This window comes from Phyllobates terribilis, unplaced genomic scaffold (assembly GCF_046119375.1).
Source record: "Phyllobates terribilis strain yellow unplaced genomic scaffold, ASM4611937v1 Scaffold_1__5_contigs__length_1240528914, whole genome shotgun sequence".
NCBI lineage: Eukaryota > Metazoa > Chordata > Amphibia > Anura > Dendrobatidae > Phyllobates > Phyllobates terribilis.
This window is the reverse complement of record NW_027362761.1, coordinates 767,546,912-767,573,228: the sequence shown is the minus strand read 5'-3', so window position 1 is coordinate 767,573,228 and position 26,317 is coordinate 767,546,912. Positions and strand designations below refer to the sequence as shown.

The 26,317-nt window shown below is 34.3% G+C and overlaps 1 protein-coding gene across 8 annotated transcripts in view; it reads right to left on the bottom strand.

Annotated features, from left to right (window-relative positions):
• Positions 1-240: 240 nt before the first annotated feature.
• Positions 241-26,317, bottom strand: part of NRG1 (neuregulin 1) — a 1,026,251-nt gene continuing 1,000,174 nt past the window's right edge. For 5 of the 8 annotated variants that reach the window (XM_073636958.1, XM_073636957.1, XM_073636962.1 and 2 more), the window contains 6 exons: positions 22,372-22,395; positions 14,204-14,306; positions 13,520-13,646; positions 12,435-12,565; positions 8,944-9,144; positions 241-3,854 (listed from right to left, as the gene is read on the bottom strand). In XM_073636958.1, the coding sequence (XP_073493059.1) occupies positions 3,182-3,854; positions 8,944-9,144; positions 12,435-12,565; positions 13,520-13,646; positions 14,204-14,306; positions 22,372-22,395 (1,259 nt within the window). In that variant the 3' untranslated portion in view covers positions 241-3,181. The remainder of the gene's footprint in view (positions 3,855-8,943; positions 9,145-12,434; positions 12,566-13,519; positions 13,647-14,203; positions 14,307-22,371; positions 22,396-26,317) is intronic. The other 3 variants (XM_073636959.1, XM_073636960.1, XM_073636963.1) reach the window with 1 other exon arrangement.

The following is a 26,317-nucleotide window of genomic DNA, read 5'->3' as shown; positions in this document are numbered from 1 at the left end:
AAACCACTGTGATAAATTTGGTATATTTGATAGACTGTCTTAATGTCTAATACTTAGACTAGTATTCTGCCCCAATATATTTTCCGATAATATTTTCTAAATTACTGATCCTGTATATTCAAGTAATTCAGTCATTTTAAATCATTCGAGAAACCTGTGCTGAAAGCAGCATTTCAACTATGTAGTTGGGCAATTGCATACATTTGCATTTGTCACAAAAATAAGAAAGAGAAAGAGGCATAAATGATAAGGCATTTTATTGGTTTCCTGTAGGCAAAGTGTGTTATTATCATTGTTAAATATATTTTTAATCGGACATTTAATTTTGGTTCCCAAATACCATTGGGGTACGTAACAGATAGGGATAGGCCAGTCAGTAGCTCTTAACACCTTTACCAGTAAGGATCGACAAGGGGAGCTCTCAAAGTCACTAAAAGTGGAAAATTTATTCAGACAGATTTTCACATGCAAGGTTTGTACAAATTATCAGAGATTCACAGCATGACCAGAAAGTTGTTTTTTTTGAAGGGGGATAACCTGTTTTATTGTCAATGAAAATCTGGGTTGGTATTGACAGAGGTCATATATCACTCTGTTGTGTCAGCTGGCTCTCACAAAATTCTTGGTTGTATGTTGTAGCATTTTATTGCATTAGCAGTTTGTTTGCAGATAAAGAATAACAACCAAAAAGAAATCAACAATTACTTATTGCTTAGTTCTTGGGATAATAAATTCTTTAGAATTTTAAGTACCTTGCAATATATTTTTTTTTCTCTTTTCTTTCAACAGTTCTATTACATTCTTCTGAGCAATAAATTACTTAAAACAGAAAAGAATACATTACATTCTGAAAAGAAACATACAATAATGTAGGACTTTAAAACAAATAAAACAATTAACATAAAATAATGTGAAAGTTCTCTCCTAGTTCTGTAGCCTAAATATAAATAAAAGTCATTTATAAGTATTTAACTTTGTACACACATAACCAGGAGAGGGCTAATAACGCAAAATGTATATCAAACAGTAATAAGTAAAATATCTAGGAATGTGTATTTACAAAACAAACATAAAAAAACATATATTGGATTGTGTGATATGTGCCAGTGGTGTTATTACTCTGCAGCGCTTGTTAATAAAATACAATTTTCTAATAGCCAATATGGCCTAAAAGGCAGAGGCAGGCGTTACTACTATACACTATAATGGGATATGCTTTGAAAACTACAGGTGCAGATATTTAACAAGCAAAGTTTTTTTTTAATCCATGTCAGTTTTGTTATGAGTCCCACAAATGCAAGTGTAACATATTTTCTCTCATAGAATAAAAAAATAGACAAACTATAAAAAGAAATAAAATGGAAAACATGTTTGGAAAGCAAAGCATCAAGCGGAGAAGAGTTACTAATACGAAATGAGTTCTCCCAAAAGCACAAACGTTCAATCCCATTTTTCTTTTTTATTTGAATCTTAATATTCTGCAATATCTCTAAAAACTAGAGAGAGTGTTTTTTTTCCTCTTAGGCAGTCAATTATCTGGAAATCAGAATTAATTCCTGTAATTGGCACCACATTGGAAAAAATCTGTCTAGAGTTTAAAATGCAATAAAAACCTAAATGAAATTGCATCATTCTTTTGCTAATCACAGTGCAAATGGTAAGCTATGAAATTGGTTTACTCATACATTCTCCTAGAGAGAAATATTAAAAAAAGAACTAATGGACAAACATTTCTTTCGCTCTCAGTACTCTTAATACACTGTCGATAGTTGAGTATGGAAGACCGTTATTTTAGTATTTTACCTGTCCCAAGAAATTAGGTAGTTTAAAGGTAGAATCATGCTTAACTAATCACTGGGAAAACATGATGGATAAAAAAAAAGGCCTTCTCCTTGTAAAAGGTGCAATATTTCCAACATGTATCCAAAGCTACTGAAACTACTAACAGTCACTGAGTCTTGTTTAATCACTGTGTCATGCACATTCCTAACCAAATGTTCATGCATGTTTTCAGCCTGTAGAATGCAAACGTGCTTTTCAAATAAATACGTTTTCATTATATCAAAATTGAAGACCCACTCTCACATCACTACCTAGAAATGAAATTCACACGCTTTGCATACCCATCCTATAAAAAATAGAATTCAAAGAAATTGAAGGTGTCATCTCGCACAAGGTTTTTATTATTCTAAGTAACAAATTTTCTAGCTAGTCTATAGTGTCGATGTGTCTTAAGTCAACCCTGTATAACATACATTACATAGTAAAGAAAAGAAAAATAACAAAAATAGTCAAAAATAATTGCACCTTTGTGTACAGTTGCCTACTTCTTTCATGTTGGATAAATATATTAGTAGTGTTTTTTTTACTAAGTATAAGGATCATCCTTTGGGGGAAAGTTTATATTGAAGGGGAACAAATGATGCCCTATGTCATTATAGACCTGTTTAGACAGTAATCAAATTATATGATCTGCCTCTACGGTGCTCATTTCCAGTAGTAATCAACTTTCTAGATAAGTAGTGTGTATGTCATAGTAGCATTTGCATTTCCAATAAGTATTAAACATTGTTTATTTGCAGTCTCTGTTATCCTGCTATGATTAATAGTAGCATGCTTTTTAATCTACTATTAGATCACAGCCTCATAAGCAAAGCTTTGGCCAGCAAAGAGCAGACATAACCTGGTTGTATACTGAAAGCAAAACAATTCTTCTTACAAAAATTGTATGAGTACTGCATTGTAGGGACAGTTAGTCTACAGTACCACAAGCAAACAATGAGGGATTGCTGTAAGTCTTGCAAATCATACATTCAGTCTACACTATTAATGCAATGCACAATAAGCCATTAAAGAAACAGAAAGAAAGGGAAAAAAAAGAACAAAGGAACAAGATAGGGCAGTTTTGCAAAAATACTGTGGGACAGCCATCACTTGGACATACAAAAACTGTTTTCAACATAACATAACATAAAGGCACCATTGATGTCTTTCTTATTTTGAAATACTGTAAAAAATTGCTACATATGGCACATAACACATTTGTACATATACTTAATTTATAAAACGTTTCCTGTTTTCTACTGCAGAACTGTTAAAATAAAATAAATTGTTTAATTTAGGTGGAATACTTCATTTATATAAAATAAAGTTTTACAGGTGAATCTATGTTTTATTTGTTTTATACAGCAATAGGGTCTTGATTAGCTATTACACTGGACAGCCTTGCTTGTAACTCTTCTTGCGTTGAGAATCGGCTAGTTGGGTTAGTCCTACTGTCTGCAAGCCGGTATGCACTTGTTGACTCTAAGCTGGTCGCCAGGGGATTTTGTATACTCAGAAAAGGTGTATCCTCGCCTATTCTTTCGTCTTCTGTCTCGCTCTCAGATGTACTGCACTCGGAGCTTGTGTCAGTGTCCAGTTCTAATCTATTGGAAATATGACCATTGGGTTTTGTTCTTTTTGCCCTCCTGTTGTTCACTAGTTTCTTTATAGGCTCCATTGACGGCTCGTACTCTTGCGTAGTTTCATATTCCTCATCCTCCACTATTCTTAAAGGACTTGGTGGCAGGCTGCTACTGTCATGAGCAGGATTGTGATGATAAGAATTATACTGCTGGTTGTAATGGTGATGATGGTAGTATAAGTCATATCTTTTATCTCGTAATCTTGGAGGTGACACCAAAAGCAGTGGTCTTTCTTCTTCTATGAAGGGACTGACAGCCACAGAAGGAACAGATACAGCTAAGCTAGATACTGGTGGAGACATTTCCAAACAAGGTGATTTGGGAGATAGAGGAGTCTGAAATTCTACAGGTGACATGCGAGCCGGTGTGGTCATTGCCGAAACATATCTATGCCATGCAGAGCAAAAAGAAAGCAAAAATTAGGTGTTACATAATGTAATAATAATTTTGTAAAAGTTTTACTCATATAAATAACACAAATTATTCAAAGGTTCTTATTTTACACTAATTAGTGAATAATATGGGTTTTCCAAGACTTAAAACATTGATGCATTCCTAATTCACCAATATTTGATTGGTGGAGGTCTTCAAAAGATAAGCAGTGTGCTGCAACCCTTCATTCTACTCACAGCCACAGGTGTTGGTATGTGTGGGTAGTTATATCTGGTAATGCCGCTCTGTTCCATTCAAGTGGATTATACTGAGCTACAGTACCATAAACACACTTATATGCACAAGGTTGTATCTGTGTAAATAGTGAAGGGTTTGTGTTGATCATTATAGAGCCAAAGCCTTTCCATCCTGCTGATTTGCAAAGGTCCTGGGAGTTTGGATCACCACACATAAAAACACTAATGGCCAATCCTAAGGATATGTAACCATATTAAGCATTTATTGTATATAATAATAGTTTTAGTAAACTATCTGTAATGAAAATGCTTTTTTCCTGTTGGATCAATTGTGTATTTGGCTTAGACATATTTTCTTCATATAAGCTAAAGTGTCATGCTCTCTTATTAAGGGTCCCACCTACGTTCAGCTTTCCTAGACTTTGGCATCTTCTTTTCACTGTTTTCTGATGTGACTTTTCAAACAATGCTGAACATTAACAAATGCTATTACCCAAAGCAGTCACTGAGGTCTCAACATTTGGATTTGCTCAAAAACAACTAAAGGTACAATGTCCTATGTCCTATATAATGTCCTATTCAACGGAAGTCATTTAATCTTCCCCTTTGAATATATAGTCATATAACCAAAATAATGCTCCAGTATTACAAACCAATACCTGCATAGAAAAGGTTAATAATTTGTGGCTGACAAATATGGTTTCTGAGGAAAATATGCCATGGCAAAAATTCTTCATTGTGTGGGAGCTTATTTTGTATTTCTGAGTGGCTGTTCCGTAAACCTTAAATATATTACAAATTGTTATGCCCAATCAGGGCACAAAAGGTCACAAGCACATCAAGTTCTACTAATTTGTTGGCTATTTTTAACAATGCCACCCCTGTACATGTGCTGAGTCTGATACTACAGCTTAGCTCCACTGAAGTGAATGGAACTGGGTGAATGCCACACACAATGGATGAACTGGAAGCAGAAATATCTACAGGTAACTATGACATAGTGGGAATAACCGAGACATGGTTAGATGAAAGCTATGACTGGGGAGTTAACTTACAGGGTTACAGTCTGTTTAGAAGGGATCGAAGAAGTCGGAAAGGGGGTGGAGTCTGTCTATATGTAAAGACGTGTCTAAAGCCTACAATACGGGAGGATGTATGGGAGTGAAATGAGGAGGTCGAGTCCTTATGGGTGGAGATACATGGGGCAAAAAACAATAATAAAATTATCATAGGAGTCTGTTATAAACCACCAAATATAGCAGAAGCCACGGAAAGTCTATTAATGAGACAAATAGACGAAGTAGCAAAAAATAACGAGGTGATTATTATGGGGGACTTCAACTACCCCGATATAGACTGGGAAACCGAAAGCTGTAGATCTCAGAAAGGAAACAGGTTTCTGTCAATTATCAAAGACAATTATTTGTCACAACTTGTGCAGGAACCAACTAGAGGGACGGCCCTTTTAGACTTAATATTAACTAACAGGCCAGACAGAATAACTGAGGTGCAGGTCGGGGGGCACCTGGGAAATAGTGACCACAACATTATACAATTCCACATGTGCTTCAGTAGGGAGCCCAGCAAGGGAGTCACAAAAACACTGAACTTCAGGAGGGCAAAGTTTGATCAGCTAAGAGATGCCCTTCACCTTATAGACTGGGATAGTATCTTCAGTAATAGGAGCACGGATAGAAAATGGGAAATTTTCAAAACAGTCCTACATAGTCACTGTAGAAGGTACATACCTTATGGGAATAAAAGGGCTAGGAATAGGAGGAAGCCAATGTGGCTAAATAAGGAAGTCAAGAGGGCAATGAAAAACAAAAAAAGGGCTTTCGGTAACCTTAAACAAGAAGGCAGCGAGGAAGCACTAATATCTTATAGGGAAAAAAACAAAATCTGTAAGAAACAAATAAGAATAGCAAAAGAGGAGACGGAGAGACTAATTGCCAAGGAAAGTAAAACGAATCCCAAACGGATCTTTAACTATATAAACAGTAAAAGGATTAAAACTGATGGAGTTGGCCCATTGAGAAATAACCTGGGTAAAATCATAGAGGTCGATGAGGGTAAAGCAAACCTACTCAATAGCTTCTTCTCCACTGTTTTCACAAAAGAAAACAATTTATCGGAGGAAATGCAGAGTGATAAAGTAAACCCTCCGCTAAATATCACCCACCTAACCCAGGAGGAAGTTCAGAAACGCCTAAATAATATCAAAATAGACAAGTCACCAGGCCCAGATGACATACACCCCCGGGTACTAAAAGAATTAAGTAATGTGATAGACAGGCCGCTGTATCTTATATTCAAGCACTCTTTATGGACAGGGACTGTCCCACTAGACTGGCGCCAAGCAAATGTGGTACCAATATTCAAAAAGGGGTCTAAAAGTGACCCTGGGAACTATAGACCAGTCAGCTTAACGTCTGTTGTGGGTAAATTGTTTGAAGGATTTCTTAGAGATGCTATTGTAGAATATCTTAATGATAATAACTGTCTAACTCCATATCAACATGGATTCATGAGGGATCGCTCCTGCCAAACAAACCTGATCGCCTTCTACGAGGAGGTGAGCTCACAGCTAGACCGGGGAGAGTCAGTGGATGTTGTATACCTTGACTTCTCCAAAGCGTTTGATACCGTGCCACACAAAAGGTTGGTATATAAAATGAGAATGCTTGGTCTGGGTGATAATGTGTGCAAGTGGGTAAATAGCTGGCTGAGTGATAGAAAGCAGAGGGTGGTTATCAATGGAGTAAGCTCAGGGTGTGTCAGGGTTACTAGTGGGGTGCCTCAAGGGTCAGTCTTGGGCCCTATATTATTTAATATATTTATTAATGATCTAGTGGAAGGGTTGCATAGTAAAATAGCAATATTTGCAGATGATACTAAACTTTGTAAAGTAGTTAATACAGATGAGGATAGGGCACAGCTACAGGAGGATTTAGATAAATTGGGGAGTTGGGCCAAAAAATGGCAAATGGGGTTCAATGCCGATAAATGTAAGGTCATGCACATGGGAAAGAAAAACAGCAGTCACCCATACATATTAAATGGGAAACCGTTGGGGAAATCTGACATGGAGAAGGACCTGGGTGTCTTGGTTAATAGCAAATTAAATTGGAGTGCCCAGTGTCAGGCAGCAGCTGCGAAGGCAAATAGAGTCATGGCATGCATCAGAAGAGGAATAGGGGCATATGATGAGAACATTGTTCTTCCTCTGTATAAAGCGCTGGTAAGGCCGCACTTAGAATATTGTGCACAGTTCTGGGCTCCGGTGCTCAGGAAAGACATATTGGAGCTAGAGAGGGTACAAAGGAGGGCGACTAAGGTAATAAAGGGAATGGAGGGACTAGAATACCCAGAGAGGTTGTCAAAATTAGGCCTATTTACATTGAAAAAGAGAAGGCTTAGGGGAGACCTCATAAACATGTATAAATACATCAGGGGGCAGTACAGAGATCTCTCCCATGACCTGTTTATACCAAGGATGGTGACAAAGACGAGGGGGCACACTATGCGTCTGGAGGAAAGGAGGTTCCTGCACCAGCATAGAAGGGGATTCTTTACGGTCAGAGCCGTGAGACTCTGGAACTCTCTGGGAGAGGAAGTGGTGATGTCCAACTCACTTAAAGAGTTCAAGAGAGGCCTGGACGCCTTTCTTGAGAACAATAAAATTACATCTTATGCTTAGTTAATTAATCCTGGGATTTAATCTGACTGCCAGATTGGTGTCGGAAAGTGAATTTTTCCTCAATGATGTAAATTGGCCTATATCGCATGGTTTTTTGTTGCCTTCCCCTGGATCAACGCTGCGGAATAGCTGCAGTGCACAAGAAATAGGCTGAACTGAATGGACGCTTGTCTTTTTTCGGCCTTATAAACTATGTAACTATGTAATACATATATAGGTTGGTACTGTATTTGAAAAAGAAGCTCTATTTTTCAACTCCTTACAACCATCTCTTTTAATTAAACAAGAAAAAACTTTAAGGCTACATCCCCATGATAAATATTTGATGCATGTTTGATGTTGCAGATTTTCTATAGTATTTTGAATAAATTGCATTTTTCATTGTGTTATTATAGCATTTTTTCAGCTGCGGGTTTTCTCTGCTTTTTTTATGTTATTTTTTAAATTAAACTGCTTTGACTTAAAAACTTCTTGTTACTTAGCTTTGATAAAATTTTATTTATAAAGTCATGAGCAGATCACCAGCATTTTCAGTGCGTGTTTTTGATATCTGCAGATTTTCCTTATCTCATTCAAGTCTATGGGAAAAATATTAAAAACGCACCACAGCTCAGTTTATGCTGCGTAAAAAAAAAAAGCACATTGGACATTACATTTTTATAAATCCCATCCACTTTGCTGGAACAGTAATACTCTGTATTTTTCGAACAGCGAAAATACGTGGCATCAAAAATGCACCAAACACTCATTATGGGAACTTAGCCTAACAGTGCACTAAGAGTAGAGAAGAATAATAAATATAGTTACAATGCATAATTTGTAGACATGTAAACTTATAAAAATTATTATCTCATAGTATGCACGTACTTTTAAAAAGTATATATTAATATAATGTATCTCATTGAATCATTTCAGAAATTACATCACATTTGAAAAATGACTACAGGGATAAGCAGTTTACAACCATTTTTATCATTATTGCATTATAGTTTGATGTACACATATTGTAGGAATGGACAGTGTGTAATGCCATGATAATTTATAATAAATGCACTTAAGAATGTAAAACATGAATCTATGAAATATTTAAAAATACCTTATTCATAATTCAGAACAAATAATGACACAAAAAAAAGACATGGCATACCTTTCACTATGAGGTGAATCTCTGTATGAATCTGGAGTGTCTCTTGCATGTCTGAGATAACTACAATCTCTGGGACCTCCAATGCCATTGAGTCGTCCTCTTGGTCCTGTTGGACTTGTGTGTCTACTGTTTTCTACTGATGATGTGACAATTACAGAATGACTCTCTGAAATAATACTTTCAGACTGACCGTTGCTCCAGCTAGCAATATAAGAAACAATATTTTTTTGCCTTAGAATATTTATTATCACATAAAGAATAATACAGAGTAATACATGTGTGTATATATGAATATATATAGTAATGGAATGAAGAGAAGTATTGGTGAGCCAGAATTAGCATCTGGCTAATAAAACTCCCACAGACACTAGTCTGTGATTAAAGTACTCTCTAAAAGCTTTATAAAAGTAGTATGCTGATCTACAGTCCCATATTTATTGTTCCTAGTAAGACATTTCAGTATATAGATAGTTTAGCCACAACCACATTTTCACACTGTAAAGGGAACCTGTGACGTGATTCATGCTGCTCAAACATCAGGGAGAATCTGATTCATGCTGCACAATTACAACCACGTATATTTTTCTCCGAAATTCTCTGGCTTCTAAGGAAATATAGTTTGAAGATCCATCTTGGGGACCATAGCCAGAGAGGAGTGCCACCCATGGCTAACTTCACCTCACAACATTCCAGGTGATTGACAGGTCCACCCATAGTGAGAGACGTGTCAACCACCTGGAAAAGCTGGCTGGGAATGGTGCTGGACTAGTCTCGTCTTTGGCTATTGTAATTGGCCGGATCTTCTAACAATCTTTTCTCTGAAACATTCCAGCAATCAAGCAGTTAGGCTCTCATTCACTCTGCCTGTGGTTTGAGCAGCTTAAATCATATGTCAATGTTCCTTTTAAAGGGGTTGTCTTCTTTTAGAAATATGTCATATGCTGTAATAGATATTACAAAAATAAAAAATAAAAATCAAATGAAATGTTTCTTATCATTTCATGGACCAACGCTGGCGCTCCAAAACTGCCCCAGGCTTATTTGTATGCAGAGGTGACATCACGTTCACAGTGTTGAAGCCAATCACTGAACTCAGTGGCTTTGCCTGTGTAGAAACAAAATGCTGAGCTCAGTGATTCATTGAAGTGCTGTTGACTTGACATCGCTGCTAAACCCAGGGCAGTGGTGACGACTAGTGCTGCAACTGGGAGGGTGTAAGTAGTACTCAGTTTGTTTCTTTAGAACCATCACAGCATATGGCATAAAGTTTGCTAAAAGATGACAACAACACCTTTATCAAATATATAAAGCTGATGAAGGACTATAACAATTTACCATACACAGTACTAAACTTCAGACATATCCATAAGATATAAAGTTATAAGTATATGTAGTTAGACTGTAAATATTAAAATGCTATCCCTGTGATAGGTCTCACAACTAATATTACCTTTATTTTCCTTTTTTAGTTCCCCTTCAGCCCACTGAAGCCATCCTTGTAATCTGTTATTGTTTACATCCTGAGCTTCCTGCCTATTCTCCCTCTATGCCGCTACACTGCATTTCCTAAGAGGCATGGCTGTATTTGTCCCACAGCTCACACACTCCCTACCTCTATAAAAGCTCTACAAAAGTGGCAAGCAGATCTAAAGCTCCAAACATATATCTTAAATGTAAATGGAAAATGTAAACTTAAATTTACTACATTTAAACTTTAATGTAAGTTTTCTGGAAAAAAAATAATGCAAATCACCATCTTGAGACTCCTATACTGTCACTAGGTGGATGTATCGCTGCCCACAGAGTTTTTCTTTCCTAATATTCATTCCACTTCACTGAGTATGTGCTAGCCTCTCATGCAGTCAATAATGTTACAGGAGCTAACACTGGCCCCACACAAGCTCAGTGTAGTGTAGAAGAGCAATGAGTCATATAATGGATTCATTTATTCTAATATAATGTAGCATTCTGGAAAGCCCAAGAGCATTCCGTTTGGCCAAAGGTATTATCTGTTAAGACTACTTGCTCTCTGTGAAGTCTGCACTGCTTCTGTGGCTTCTGCTCTCCCTACTTGTATACTTCCCCATTCATTTACAACTGATGTTTGCCCATAATCTCATAACATTAAAATTCTGAACACACTGCTCTTAGAACTGCTCTTCTGTATGTTATGCAGGGCTGTGCTTTACTGAAGAACTATGTCCCATACAAAGCACAGACAGGAAATATCTGTACTCTGTGCTTTGAACACAGGAAGTAAGGAGCTGAAGGTCACATGACCACATGTGAAAGCTCAGGGACAGAGCAGAATTTTAACAGCAAGCAAATTATGAAGATTCTTCTAGACATGATCAGATAGATCTGCAAAGGATCAACTTTGAGTTGAATTTGCTGAAATTTGCAGATTCCCATAAAGTCTCAGTATGTGAATACTTGATCAGAGATATACTGCAGTAACAGCATCTTAATACCACTGTTTTATTCTTATTCCTCACAAGCTTCTAACAATGAGGACAGTATTAAACCTCATAGTGCTAATTTGGTCTGTCTGTCTGTCTATCTATCTATCTACAGGTATCTATCTCTTTCTCTCTCTTCCATGCATTTAGTAGCTTTCCAGAACTATGAATCCTGGAAAATTTATGCAAATCTATTTTTTGGGAACAATTTGGCAATGCTGGGGAATTTGAATTTCAAATGATCCATCCAACAAAAATGTTTTTCTTTTCTGATAGGCTTTACATGCTTTAATAATTTGTATGCCTGAAAAAAAACAGTTTAATCTTCTCTATCCTATTGTACACTATGGCCCAATTCATAAAAGACTGAAAATGTTTATGTTGGTTTTGATTAGAGGGCACGTTGAAGTCAGACTCTCCTGGCTGATTAAGAGCCACACATCATAAGTATATGACAAGTGGCGTGCGCCTCTGTGTGCCATGCCAGAAATCTCACTCCAGTCAGGAACTGAAATAAGATTTTTTGCATAAGGAATGCCACAGATTGTTATAAATTTGAAGTTCTGTGGTGTCACACCCCCCCCCACGAACCCCTGCCCATTTTGGCAGTGCTTGAGAAACTGCTTTGAAAAGTTGCAACACTTATGTGCAACTCAGAGTTACGCAAAAGTTCAGCGACATTTCAAAGCAATTTATGCCAGAATTCTCGTGAAATTGCTTTGATGAATCAGGGTCAAAGTCTTTTGTATGACTTTTCCCTGTGGACAGGAACATCCACTATTTAAAAGGTTCTTTCTTTTATTTCTAAAGTCCATTTAATATTGTTAGCATTTCAGAATAAATCTTAGTATTTAGCTACATCAACCAATTGTTGACAAAAGAATATTAATATAATATTAATATTGCTATTAACATAATAGATGTCCGTTCCATTTACTTCACTATTATTTGATCACTTATTTGTTAATTTTTTCCATTAATTGGTTACATATGAATAATTATACTTTTGTTTCCCGTTGAAACAATTCATACCTGTGGCTTGGTGTTTGGGTTACTGTTGTTGAGTGATGTGTTGTTGAAGTATAATGACTTGTTGAAAAAGATGTTTCCGTCTCACGTTCAATTACGTGTTCACTGGATATAACATTCTTTGAAACATATTGCTGCAAAAATGTAAAAAAAAACAACAATCTTTTACTGTAGCTTAAACTATTTGAAGCATTTAAATGTCTATTTTAGGATCATAAACAGCTCTTGTTGAATTCTAAACACTATTGTTAACATTAGTTTTACATTTAAGGACAAATAAATAATGTCAAGAAATTTTGGAAAAGTGGATGAAGTTTTAGGACAATTCTAAGCTTGACTAGGTCTATATAGGTAAATTTGTGTTGTTTATACTATGGCTACTAAATGTCAAGGATCTGGAAAAACAATATTAACATTCCTTGTGCCTTGCTTGCAGCCTCTAAATAATTTAGATAAATATGTTTTTTGCATCTAATGTATATTCAAAAAAATATTTCACTAATTAACAAGACTTGAAAAAAGTCCAACTGTTGGACTGGAATTTTGCTTTTGGGAGAATAAAAGCCCTTACTTTTTTTTGCTATTTTTGGAGTGCTTACTGCATTGTTTTAATTATATATCTTGTGTTACTAACCAAATTTGTTCTGGAAGTTCAAATAATGAAATAGCCACTAGCACTGGGTAGCTAATCAAAGTTAATTAATGATACTAGCCCTGATTATGCCGTTGGTGAGCTTCACTTTGACAAAAGCCAAACTCCTCCACTGCTTTCTGAGATTTACTGCTCACTAGAAAAATGGACTTTACTGCGGCTGAACTGATGTCTTTAGCCATTGTTAAAAATTGGTAAATTCTCTAGGTAAAATTTAGATTTGTCAAGCAAAATCTCAAAATTGGTGAAGAAATTCACCCATCTCAGTGAAAGCTAAAGATTCATGATCCCATTTATAAACTGTAAACCTTAAATTTTGTTAAATCAGTAGCTCATCTTTCCATTACAAAATACAATTCTATGATATTTTCAGGTAGAGAAACAAGCTTTCTAATTATAAAATTGTGTATATATCAGTTACTTTAGAACAACCTACATTTACCAGCTGGACATTTTCTGGTGGTGGATTAGGATGATGTGGTCCATTTGCCATGTTGACCATATTATTCCGCTCTGATCGTAGACTCTGTCTTAGGCGATCATGTAACTTTTTTCTTTGTTTCCTAAAGAGATATATAAAATAAGACATTAAGCATTTCAACATAGTAGCATGCATGTTTTTTTCTGTACAAATTCTTTAAATATTATCTGATATATTAAATTGAACCTATCATAATAATATTTTTTACACATTGCTAAATGAAAAGAGAAGAGTTATTTAGAAATGTCTATATTTTCTGTTCCTACTTAAATAACTATTTTGTAAAGCATTGATTGGTTAGTCTATAAAATTTTTATTGATTTTTTTGTATCGTTACTCATGAGTTAATAGATTTGTGAACTCCTTCAGTATGCTACATTCTTCTCTTGGCTTCAAAAAAGCATCAGTCATAATTTAATTGATTGCCACCTTATGTTAGAAGATAATATTTAATGTGACCTGAATACCATTGTTGAAAATACCTATGTATACTGACATAGCTAAGCCTAATCTGATATTCTGTTAAGTCTTTGTTAAATTTAAGAAACATATTTTCAACAAGTATATTATTATTTTCTAAAATATTCCTAAATATTTAAACTATATAAAAAAATTAAAAAAATAATGAAGAAGGTTTACTTGGTTTTGCAGTAGGCCACAACACACATGATGCCAACTACAAGAAGAGCAATACAGATGCCAGTAATGGTGAGAACTCTTTTCTGGTACAATTCCTCGGCTTCTAAAAAAGGAAAAATAGAAAATAAAAAAAGAAGCACTCAGAATCTTTTTTTTTAATATGTTACCAATAAATCACAACATAATTCTCCTATTAAATTGCTAATTACAATAAGCGAAAATGTTTAAAAGTATATAAATGTAAAACATTTCTAAAGTCAAGAAATTCGAATACTTAAAGATAAAAATAAGAAACAGAGGAGATATACAAAAATCTTTCAATAGTAATGTAAGACACAATGAAACATATAATTTCTGATGTAGATCTTGTGAAGAGTCATTTTTTATTGTTAAAACTCTAAATCAGAACATAGTGTATAAGAACCGATATAGTAAACTGTATTAAAGGATATTGACAGATTTGGGGCCTATTTTATTTAGTTCCATTCATTTTGAACTAAAAAGTAATTTTGCATTTGGGTTTCTTTAAAAATGTTGCACCATTTGGGTCTTACAGGCTTTACATTGAAGATTGTTGGTTGATAAATTAATTAATTCAGAATCCGTCAGTTGAGTTTGTAACTTTTATGTGTCTTTTTCTGAGCTCCTTTCAGCTGATTTATGACCAAAAAAAAGTTAAGTTCAACTTTGATGTGGTCTGTGGTCATTAATCAAAACAGCAGAACTTAGAAAAAGACATTTACAAGTTCTCCCATCAAAACTAACTAACCAATGAATTCTAAAATAACCCTTTCTGCAACCAGAAAGACAGTCCAACATAGAGGCTATACAAAGTTAACATTGCAAAAATTTTAACAAAGTCAATTGCAAAAATTATTTTAGACTAAAACAAAATGCCCTCAAAGCTGTCCATATCCTTTATCATTAGTTACTACTAGTGAGAAATCTTCAAAGTTATTTTGAACAAAGCATAACTGTCCCAACAAAGGAAATGATATAAGAACTTTTAAACTGTGTCTGGGTTTCAATTAAATGAGACTAAGCTACAATATGATAGAGAACAATTCATTTCATACAACCCCTTTAAAGAAGATTTTTCTGTAGTTTTAATTGCATATATAACATAGATTTAAAATGTAAAAGATAGATATCTAGAAATCATTTTAATTCATTACTAAATTATCTGTCTTCACAAGATTACATCAGAGAAATATGTATACTTGTACATTTGATATTGGCTTGCACATATTACTCCAATAAAAAGCAAACTAGCGTTTCAGTAATGGCAAGTGAATCTTTCAAAGTAAAGACATTTGTTTTTTGAAGTGCACTGTATCTTAGAAAATCAAATTTTAAGGTTCAACTCTCTGCCAGCTTATTAGCAAATAGTATGAAAACATTGGACATTGAATATTGTGATACAATTCACTTTAATGACTGCAGTAGAATAGCTACTGTACCTACAATGGGATATAAATGTGAAAAATGACCCATATTGTCTCTTATCATCTAGAAAAATGTTTATGCTATACAGTATATTCAGCAGGGTTATAGTTCACTATAATGCTTCACTTCTCCTTAGTATGGTTTAAGCATAAATGCCACCCACTACCCCCACCGCCTCATTTCCTTAAAATTATTTGAGTGAGTAGAGTAACTCAATTAGATAATAGAAGAAGGCCAAACATTAAACTTGATACCATAACCCACTTGATGGGATTTTTAAGTCTAGCATGAAAATTCAATGATTTCCTAGAACAATAGTAAGCAGCAAAAATGTTTTAGATAACTTGGAGAACATAATATGTTACAAAATATCTTAACTATTTTTGCTTTAAGCCCCTTCTTTTGTACCTTAACAAATATGCAATGTGTTGCTTAGCAGCTGGCTTTGTGTCCAAGCAAACAGGAAATGAAGACAAGTATTTTTTATCCCATACAGCCTGCTATCTTACTTTTTTCAGGTAATTTTTCTTTAACTTTCAAAAACCCATTAGTGTTGACAACATCCAATCATATGAAATATAAAATTGGAAGTTGATAGCAACTTTATTTTTTATTTTTTAAATTTTAAATTCTCTTTCCACTTAGAAGTTATATATTAACCAGTAAAAAGCCTATCAATATTGAAAAAAATCTAATATTATTCAATAACATATTGGAGGTGAAGATTAATTGCTGATAAGTTGTATATGTGTATTCTACTTAGAACCCAAATGTTTTAGTATGAGCAAATCATTTCTTATAAAAGCAAATCTTTTCAAATGTTTAATTTTTTATTATTATGTTAATCAAATATTATTTTTGGATTTTTTATGTATATAGGGGCATCGTTTATTATTAGAGGTACCAATGTCAGCACTGGGAATCCCTTAGCTTTCTTACTGACTGGTGCAGGTTCAATGGAATCCAAAGTGGCTAATAAGATTTGTACCTGAATTAAACTTACCTGATAAAACAGTTTTTTACCATTAAAAAACATTAAAAATGAAAAATTATATTTGTAAATATTCCCTCCAGAATTAAAAAAATGGTAATGATGTTGCCAGCAGAAACATATTTTAACTTAGATTTGGAAATTAAAAGAAAGACGAAAATACATTTGCAATTAACTAAATTCCCAATGGCCAAGGTTTCCTAAGTAGCCTGCAGGCATTAAAATACGTTGAAGGGTATGTATGAAAAAGTTAGCAAAAGCAGTAGAAAATATTTTGTTATTTAAATTTAATGTAGAGTTTTTTTTACATTTTTGAATAATATACATAAGTATACATTTTAATGTGCTTGGAATGGGGCTAAAATAAAATTAAATGTCACTTATAAATTGTGAATAAAAGTGTTATAGGATCAATATTAATGAAATATTTCTGTTTTAATCAAATTAATTAATAGATACACTACTAGTGTTAGAACCCAATCAAATACCAAAAGTAGTAGCAAGTTAGGAAATCTAGTAAGTACCCATCCTAAGAGTTATTTTAAGACACAGTGCACTTCTTGCATGGGAATGAGGAACTTGCAAGCCAATGTCATGATCATGAAATATACAGTTAACAAGTTATGAACATAGTCAAACAAAAATGAACAGCAAAGATTATTAATAAAGTGAAAGAAGTCAGCTTTTACTAAGGGAAGTTGCTTTGATTATAGAAAGAAAAATAAAATGAGACAGGATTAGAGAAAAAAAATCATGAGGGATAGGCAAAGTCAGAGAGGGAACTCATAGAGGAAACAGATTAAGGAACACAAATTAAGGAGTCAACTGTAGGCCTGGCACAGCATGCTTGATACTGGAAAAAAAGAGTGAGGAAATGCTTGAAAAAAAGGTTGAAGCAGAGTTTGAAGGGATTTCTCATACAGCATAACCCTTGAACTACCTGTAATTGTGGTTTACTTTGTTTTAGGCTGTTATTTTGTATCTGAGAGAATAATTCATACAATGGCAGATGAACATTTTAGAATTATTGCTCACACTCTTAACTGATGCCAATCTGGAATGTTTGACAAACTGATAAAACCAATAGACAAAATAATCACACATATGACAACATGCTATTGTATATATGTGTATTATGGTTATTGCAGTCATGAGATGAGGTGAGCACCTCAACTTTCATGCTTATTCAAGGGTATAGTCAACAAGCCAACGGACGATGAGGGATTATTCAATCCTCCTAGTTAGGTCTACATTGGTCAGATATGTATATTCCAAATCTGACATCTGCAACATGAGAGGCAGAAATTTGAGTAATGTTCAGTTATATGGATCCACATAAGGATCAGCTCCATTCAATGGACTATTCTGCAACGGGCTATCTGGGAGTCTAAAAAAACATAAAAATCCTGTGGAAGAGCAGGCATTGTCAAAGAAATAAGAACTAGCTTCACACCCATTCTTCTTGGGATATCCTCTGGCTATGCAGTTTTGACGTCTGTATATCATTCATGTGACCACTAGAGCCAATCACTGAACTCAGTAATTAAATCTGCATGTAATGCATATGACCAGTGAGGCTAGTGATTGTCTTCAGTAGCAAGGTAAATGATGTATGGGACGTCACAGCTGCAGGGCCAATGGGGGCCAGTGTAATGGCAGATTTAACTGGCAAGTGATGCTTATTTTTTATTTCAGAACATTCCATACTATTTTAACTCCTTTAAGTTTACTAAAGATTTTTATAGATTAACCCAGTAAAATTACTGTTTGTGCCATTTTTATCTTTAATTTGGTGAGATTTTGACATGAGCTGATTGTTGTTTTACTGATTCATCTATTTGTGAACTTTACTTTGAATATTTTCACAATTTCATTGAAGGCTAAATTGGACATTGATCTTAAATATGTTCCTTACTAGATAAAATGTTAAACAGCATATGGATAAAATTGTAAATTTTCAGAGTTCTCTTAATCTCTAATCTGGTAGCAGAATGAATATTTTATAATCTATTGCTGACACTACACTTAATAAATTTCTCTGCATGAAAAAAATCTATGAAAATCATTAACATATGCAAATAGCTGCGACTGGCTATGGCTATAGACTGGTAATGTGAGAAACCCTGTCGACAGCATGGTACCCAACTTTATAAATAGCATCATAAGAATGTAAAAAAAAAAAAATTACCAGTTTTCATCTTCAAACGCCGAAGACTATCAACAAATAGAATTTAAAAATCACATGGATTAGTAGGTATTTATTAGTTTTGACTACCTTTGTATACACTCAACATCAGTATTTGAGATGCTTGCTATTAATGGAATTACCATTTTGTAGATTATAGTAATTATGTGTCATATCTATAGAAGAATATTTCACTTTTAAAAATCATAGACTGTCTTAATGCATAGCTAATATCATGTATAAAACTCAAGCACTAATGCCTGAAAAATGAAGTATCTGAATGATGCAGAATGCCCTAAATCTAAACTTGGCAGTTCTGCCCAAAAATAAAATACCAGAAAACCTTAAATCAACAGTAGGAACAAAGAGAAGGATAGTGTCAAGAATCATCATATAAATGAAGCTTTGAGAAGTACAAGATATGACAATGTTGCTGAACAGTAGGTTTTCCATAGAGATGAACTGATTAGATACAACGAATCTGTGGGTTTTACAAGCAATCATTGTTTTTTTTTGTTTAATTTCTATTTCATTATATGTATCTATGTGTACAGAATTCTTAGAATTAAATATAATTAAAGAAACAGTATTGGAAGGCTTTTTTATGACTTCAATGTATTTAGAGAAGCCAGGTAATTCTACTTACTAAGTGCAAATGCCTTTTTTTTTTCACATAAGCAAATTAGAGCTATATTTTAGGGAAGTGGTTAAGGTAAAAAAGGTGAGATGTACTGAGGAGCATAAAATGATAAAGTTGACAGTGGTTTGTGAAGAATATGAATATGGAAGTTTAATGGAAGAATGTAATGTAGGTAACAATGAATGATATTATGTGAAATGTAATGATTACTTGATGAAAATAACATGGAAGAAAGTATTAATGACAACATAAAGTATTATGATTAAGAAAAAAACATTAATGGTTTGTCTGGGATTTTTTTAAATTAGATTAAGGACAGGGAGTGATATAAAGAAATAAAAAAGGAATACTCACCTATTCAATTACTCTCCATTTCAGTAGCGCTACTCTGGTGGTCTTCATTAATATGTGATGGCTACAGCCTATCAGTGTCATGCTGGCATGTATGGCACATGACTCCTGAGGCCAATGTTTGGTTCAAGTGGAAACATGAATACTGGACAGGATGTCATTATGACAGAATTGGGACGGGACAACTGGAGTGGTGGTGCTGGAACAGAGCAGTTTGAATGGATAAGGATTTCATATTGATAGATTATTTTCAGAATAAACTATCATATTTTATTGGTGAGGGTCCCTTTTAAGGGAAAAACTGAAGGAACAGCAATACACCAGATGGGGATAATATAGTGATGTTAATATTAGGCAATGTTCACAACCCCTGGGAATCTTCTTCTGTTCAAAGGATCTTTTTTTTTCAGAAGCAGCACTACTTATGCAAAACAATCTTATCTGGCACTTTAGTACTATACACAGCAATAGCAGTTATTTAATTGAAAGGCTACTATTTTTTTTTAGAATCCTGGACATTCCAGTTACTAATATTTGCAACATTGGCAAACTCATTGACTCTAGTGTACAGAACAGAATAGCATTACATTGAAAAACATTGAGTTGGTTTGACTTTATAATGACTTTATTTAAAAATAAATAAAAAATATATTTCTCTAAAAAAATGGATTCTGAACTTAGGAAGAAATATTTTCCTAAATAATCTATAACTATAAAAATACCTAAACTCTGTAGAGTGATTATTTTCTGTCAATGCAGCTCTATCTTTTATTATTGTACTTATGTATAGTGGACAATGACAGACTTCGAGAAATGGAGTGAAGACTTGCTGGTTTTCGATGTTAACAATTTTATAATAAAAGCAAACACAAGAACTTTTTCCCACGTTAAAGATATACCCTTAGTGCATACCTATCCTTAAATTTATATTATCCATTTAATTATTATAAAAAATTTATTCCTGGCTATTTAGTAAACTGTAGCACTACGCTTATTTCCTTTTGCTTTGATTAAGGTATTTTAAAGGTAATATGCGACATCAGAAAATTATCGATTATTGAAATCAGAATTGTACATTATCATAATAATATCATAATACGTATTAAAAAAAACTACATTTTTCACTCTTGCCACTGGGGCTTTTTTAGACTTTCATTTCCAATTTCTTCAGGAAATAACAAATGTTTACAGCCACAGTGGTCTGAATCGAGATCCTGTCTTTTGTTTTGAAATGTCAAATAAGCCTGTGCTAAGGACATTGTGAATGGAAGAGGAGCAGGCTTAGGTGAGAAATCACCTTATCAGCTGGGTAAAGAGGTGATACCTTTCATTGTAATTTTCCCTCTAATGATAAGGAAACTGCTGTAAACTCTTCCTGAAAGAACAGGAAGTTGGAGTCTAAAAAGGCCCCATTAGCCAGGGTGAAAATTGCAGGATTAATATAAATATGTACCTATATATTTTTTTTAATAAAGGTCATAATTTGAAGGAAAAAATACCCATATTTTTTAAAATATACATGTTACAGAAAAACCTGATTTAAAGGGAACCTGTCATATTGACTAAAGCTATTAATCTGCAAATATGGGGTTAATCTGTAAATAGCATTAGGAAGGTGCCTGGATGCTGCACTGAAAGTGTGGAACCCGAGATTAAATAGATTTTGTATCTCCACGAAGCCGCCGGCTTTCAGTCATACAGACATAGAGTCATTGCTCACAGCATTGTGATCGGCAGCTATATGTACACCTTGGCACTTTGACTGACAGCTAGCTCTGCACAGCAGATTGAGCGGTCACTGAAAGTGTCGGGGCATGCTTACAGCCATCACTCACAGTGCTGTGAACAGTGACTGATGCCACATTGGAATGCCTGTATGACTGAAAGCCGATGGCTCTCAAGAGGAATAATGTTCATTTTCTCCTAGGTACAGCACTCTCAGTACAGCAGCCAGGCACCTTCCTAACTCTATTAACCTGCAGACTAGCCAGATATCTGCAGGTTAATGGTGTTATCTGACATGATAGGATCCCTTTAAACCATAAGCCATTTTCTAATGATGCACTCCCTTTAAAATCCAGCAATAGAAAAATTGATTACTAAAACTTTCAGAAATATAGATGTAAAATTTGAACCATGAAGTCTTTACTTTTTATATGCGCTTAGAATTTTCAATCTACAGTAATTGTATATATTAATAATCATTTTGTTTCACTGGGTTATTATTTCAGAAAATATATTGGTATTTTTAACGTTTAGATATTGTCTATTAGTTTAATGTCCCAAACATAACCTGTACATTTCAATAAACTAGGAGTAACTTGTAGCTGAATCAGTTTAATAAAAGTGCAAGCAAAGTGAACCACGAGTTCTCTATTCTGGTGTTAAAGGTTAAGTAACATAAAATACAAATAACAGTCTCTCAGATTATGTTATAGCTGTATGATCCCTTCCAAAGCATAAGGAAATTGGTTAGAAATTGAAGGAAAAAAAAAGAAGGTTTTAAGCTTTTAGGCTCTAATATCTGCAGGCTAAAAGGAATGATTGGTCCATACCCATAAATTCAATTCCAAGATGCTCTGCCAATGCAGAAAGTTGACAAAAAGAAAGAAAAGGGAAAAGTTTCAGAAAAGAGCAATACACTGTACTCCAAAAACAAATTATACATGAATACTATGGCTATTCTGTGTCTGCACATTGAAACAAGACGTGATGATAAATGGTCAACTCAAGTGTCCATGTCTTATTTAATTTAAAAGGGTTGTCCACTACTTGGATAACCCCTTCTCAATTTCTATGTTCCCCTCAAATAAAATAATAACACTAATACTCAGCTCCAGTGCTGGCACCATTCCAGTGGTGTAGGCACTGGCTCTCCTGGGGCTCCCGTGACATTGTTATGTCACATGAGCCCTGCAACCAATCAGCGGCAACTTCACTCTCCCCTCCTTTGGGCAAATCTGACATCCAAAGAAAGTAAGAGGTATGGCTGCTTTCTGACTTCCTTCAGATGTCATATTTGTCTGAAGTAGGGGAGAGTAAAGTGTCCGCTGATTGGTTGCAGGGCTCATGCGGCATAACAATGTCAGGTGAGCCCCGGGAGAGCCAGTGCCAACATCATTGGAACGGTGCCGGCACTGGAGGTGAGTATAGCTGTAATTATTTTACTTGGGGTGAACATAGTGATTGAAAAGGGGTTGTCCGAGTAATTAACAACACATTTAAAGTAGAAACATAGACTTAATATATCACATGGTACACAGGAAGAAATCTGAATGTCTACATATATAAATGCATATATACTCAATATTGTTCATATACATTGCAAATCTCTATATTCCCTTAGAGTATACTAATATTACAGATTTGCATACTTTATTTGCTTTAACATTTATTTGCTTGGGTAACACTACAGCAAAATCAGAATACCTGTTACTTAGTACATTTGTATCAATAGCTTAACTTTTCTTCACTTCAATAATGTATGCTAAGCTATAGAAAACAACAAACTCAATAATTTGATTTCTTATATTTTTCTTTTCAAAACTCAACTACAGTTCACATTCTGACTATATCATAAAGCTATAGCATGTGCTTTAAAGCCTTAAAAAATATAAGCAGTTTAATAATTAAAACATTATAATATAAGAAAAAATATATACTAGTAAGATCTAAAAAATCAATATAATATATCATTTTAGGATGCAACTAAACACTGAAATCCAAATGTAACAACAAATAAAAAGGTAATAAAATTGGATTATCAGGATTTGCTTGCGGACATCAATCAGTAACACTTCAAAGGAATATGTTAAACAAACGGCATCCATCCAGATTTCTTCCAAAAACAGCCATTAATGAGAGCCTATATTGACACTGCTCATTAGACATTAGTTGCACACAAAGCTTGGTTAGTAGCATGCCCATGCATACATATTTTGGCATTTATGGTAGAAAATTTCAACAATTTATTTTTATAAGATGGAATATGCAGCTTCTATTTAAAATAAATCAGAATTTGATCTGCATACCCGGAATGTAATTTGGCTGTGTAGCTTAACAAGATAGCATGCTGAGAAATGTAAATTGTTCTTTAAACCTCGCACAAGGGAAGCAGTTAACGTTTCATTTTTATTCACAGCTACACTTCCATTATGGTGGACAAGGAACATTGTGTTTGGTTCATTACCTGTGGAGTTAAATAGCTAATGTGTGTTTCATTAAACAGCATGAGAGAAATGACAGAGTGCTTACTTAACCTTTAATTAGTCACTTGGGGTTCACTGGTCCCCAAGCAAGTTTTTTTTTGTCATATTTCCTTGGGCGCCTAGCCTTGATTGGGCGACCTTTCCTCCTCAGTGTAGAGATGTGGCTTCAACTACAAGGTGCTTGTGACTAATAGTGTAAGTATTATGGCGCGACTAATTGAAGATTAAATTGTCAGGTATGCTGTCCAAGTGTACCAGTGTAAGTCTATCTATTATCTATCCATTATCTATCTATCTATCTATCTATCTATCTATTATCTATCTATCTCATATGTCTATCTATCTTGTATAAGTACATAAATGGCTCATACAAGAAGAATGGTCAAAAGCAGTTTCATGTAAAACTCCCTCAAAAGAAAAGAGGGCACTCCCTTGGCATGGAGAAAGAAAGATTCAATCTCCAGAGACCAGCCTTCTTTACCCTCCAGAGACCAGCCTTCTTTACCCTAGAGACCAGCCTTCTTTATCCTCCAGAGACCAGCCTTCTTTACCCTAGAGACCAGCCTTCTTTATCCTCCAGAGACCAGCCTTCTTTACCATAAGAATTAATCTGTGGAATAGTCTACCTCAGGAGCTGGTCACAGCAGAAACCATTTATGGCTTCAAAAAATACTTAGATGCTTTTTTAGAATAAAATGACATAAATTCTTATTTAAATGTGTAAAGATATTAGCTGGGAGACACACACTCACGCTTCTTTTTTAAGGGCCTGGTCACCGTGGATACAAAAATACAACTCTACAACTCGTTAACATGACTCCCCCTCTACTTTAATAACCTAACCCATATATGTCTATAGTGTCTATTTTGAATATACTACATTTTTTTAATTTGTTATATAGATAATTCTATCTTGGACTATCATAGATGTTATTTACTTTAGTGATTGCATTTTTGGTCCAGTGGATCGAGAATTGGGATAGGGGGTGAAAGATGAGCTCTTTTGATTTAAACTGTATCTTACATTCAGGTTGAACATATACCTCTTGTTTTTGTCATTTCCCATCACTCATTTGAACTTGATGGACATTAGCCTGTTTATGTTCTATTTACTTATATATATATATATATATATATATATATATATACATATATATATAAAAATTTATATATATTCTATTTTTTTTTTATTAATCCATCTTTAAATAAATGTCATGTGAAATTTTTCAAAGGACTTGTAGGTATAATTAACAGAAAAATAGTAAAGATCAAACTAACCAGTCAGACAGTCACTTTCAGAAAATGTCAATCGCTGTATAGTCATTTTCAGCCTGTTTGACATTGAATTTCTATGGAAATCACTGAAAAATAAGCTTCTTCTGTGATTACACAGATATGGTTTTAGACTAATGCTTCTCAATGATAATCAGGATGAAGTGGTAGTGTAAACTGGAAAGTCTCCAAAAAAAGGGGATATGCAGAATCATGCACACCTGCTCAAGTCTGCAGAACTGGGGGTAAGCAGACCATATCCACGTCATATACACCCAGGACTTACTACAAAGTAAGAGTTCATTTTCATTATTATTTTTGCAAGATGTATAGGATATATAATTTACTATTTTTGTTAGTAATGTATTATTTGTAATATGTGCTTGGGCAACAATTTAAAATCTGTAGCTTTGTACAGATACAAGTTTTAAAGACTGAAAGAAGAAACATACTATTATCTTACATTTCAGAGCAGTGCTTAAGAGCTCTATTGGAAAGAACTTGCAGACACCTGTACATATTTGGCAACCACCCTAATCTAGACAATGAGCCGGAAACAATGAAAAAGACTACATTTTTTGAGAACAGGGAGTTTTAGTAGAAAGTAAATTGCAAAACTGCTTCTTTTTAACTCTTGAAGAAGATAGAAATAACCCTTTCAGTTTTTTCCCCTTTAATGGGAGAATTACACATTTGTATTTAATTGCCCAACTAGTCACTAGAGCATAATGAATCAATTTACACAGTTCCAAAGACTAACCATATAACCTACATGTGTTTTGGATATGTGATTGAAGTGATGTTCTATCAAATGTTTTGGGTTGCAAAGACTGAAAAATATCTGAAATACATTTTTGTAAACTTTTGCATTGTTATGTTTACTCAGTGTTCAAAGTCAATGAATACTATGTATTTAGATATGTAGGATTAAAAATAATACATGTATGATGCCAAGTCATTGGTTTAAGACTGAACCATACCTTGTATATAAGTGCACCCTCAATATTTGACCATGCTGCAT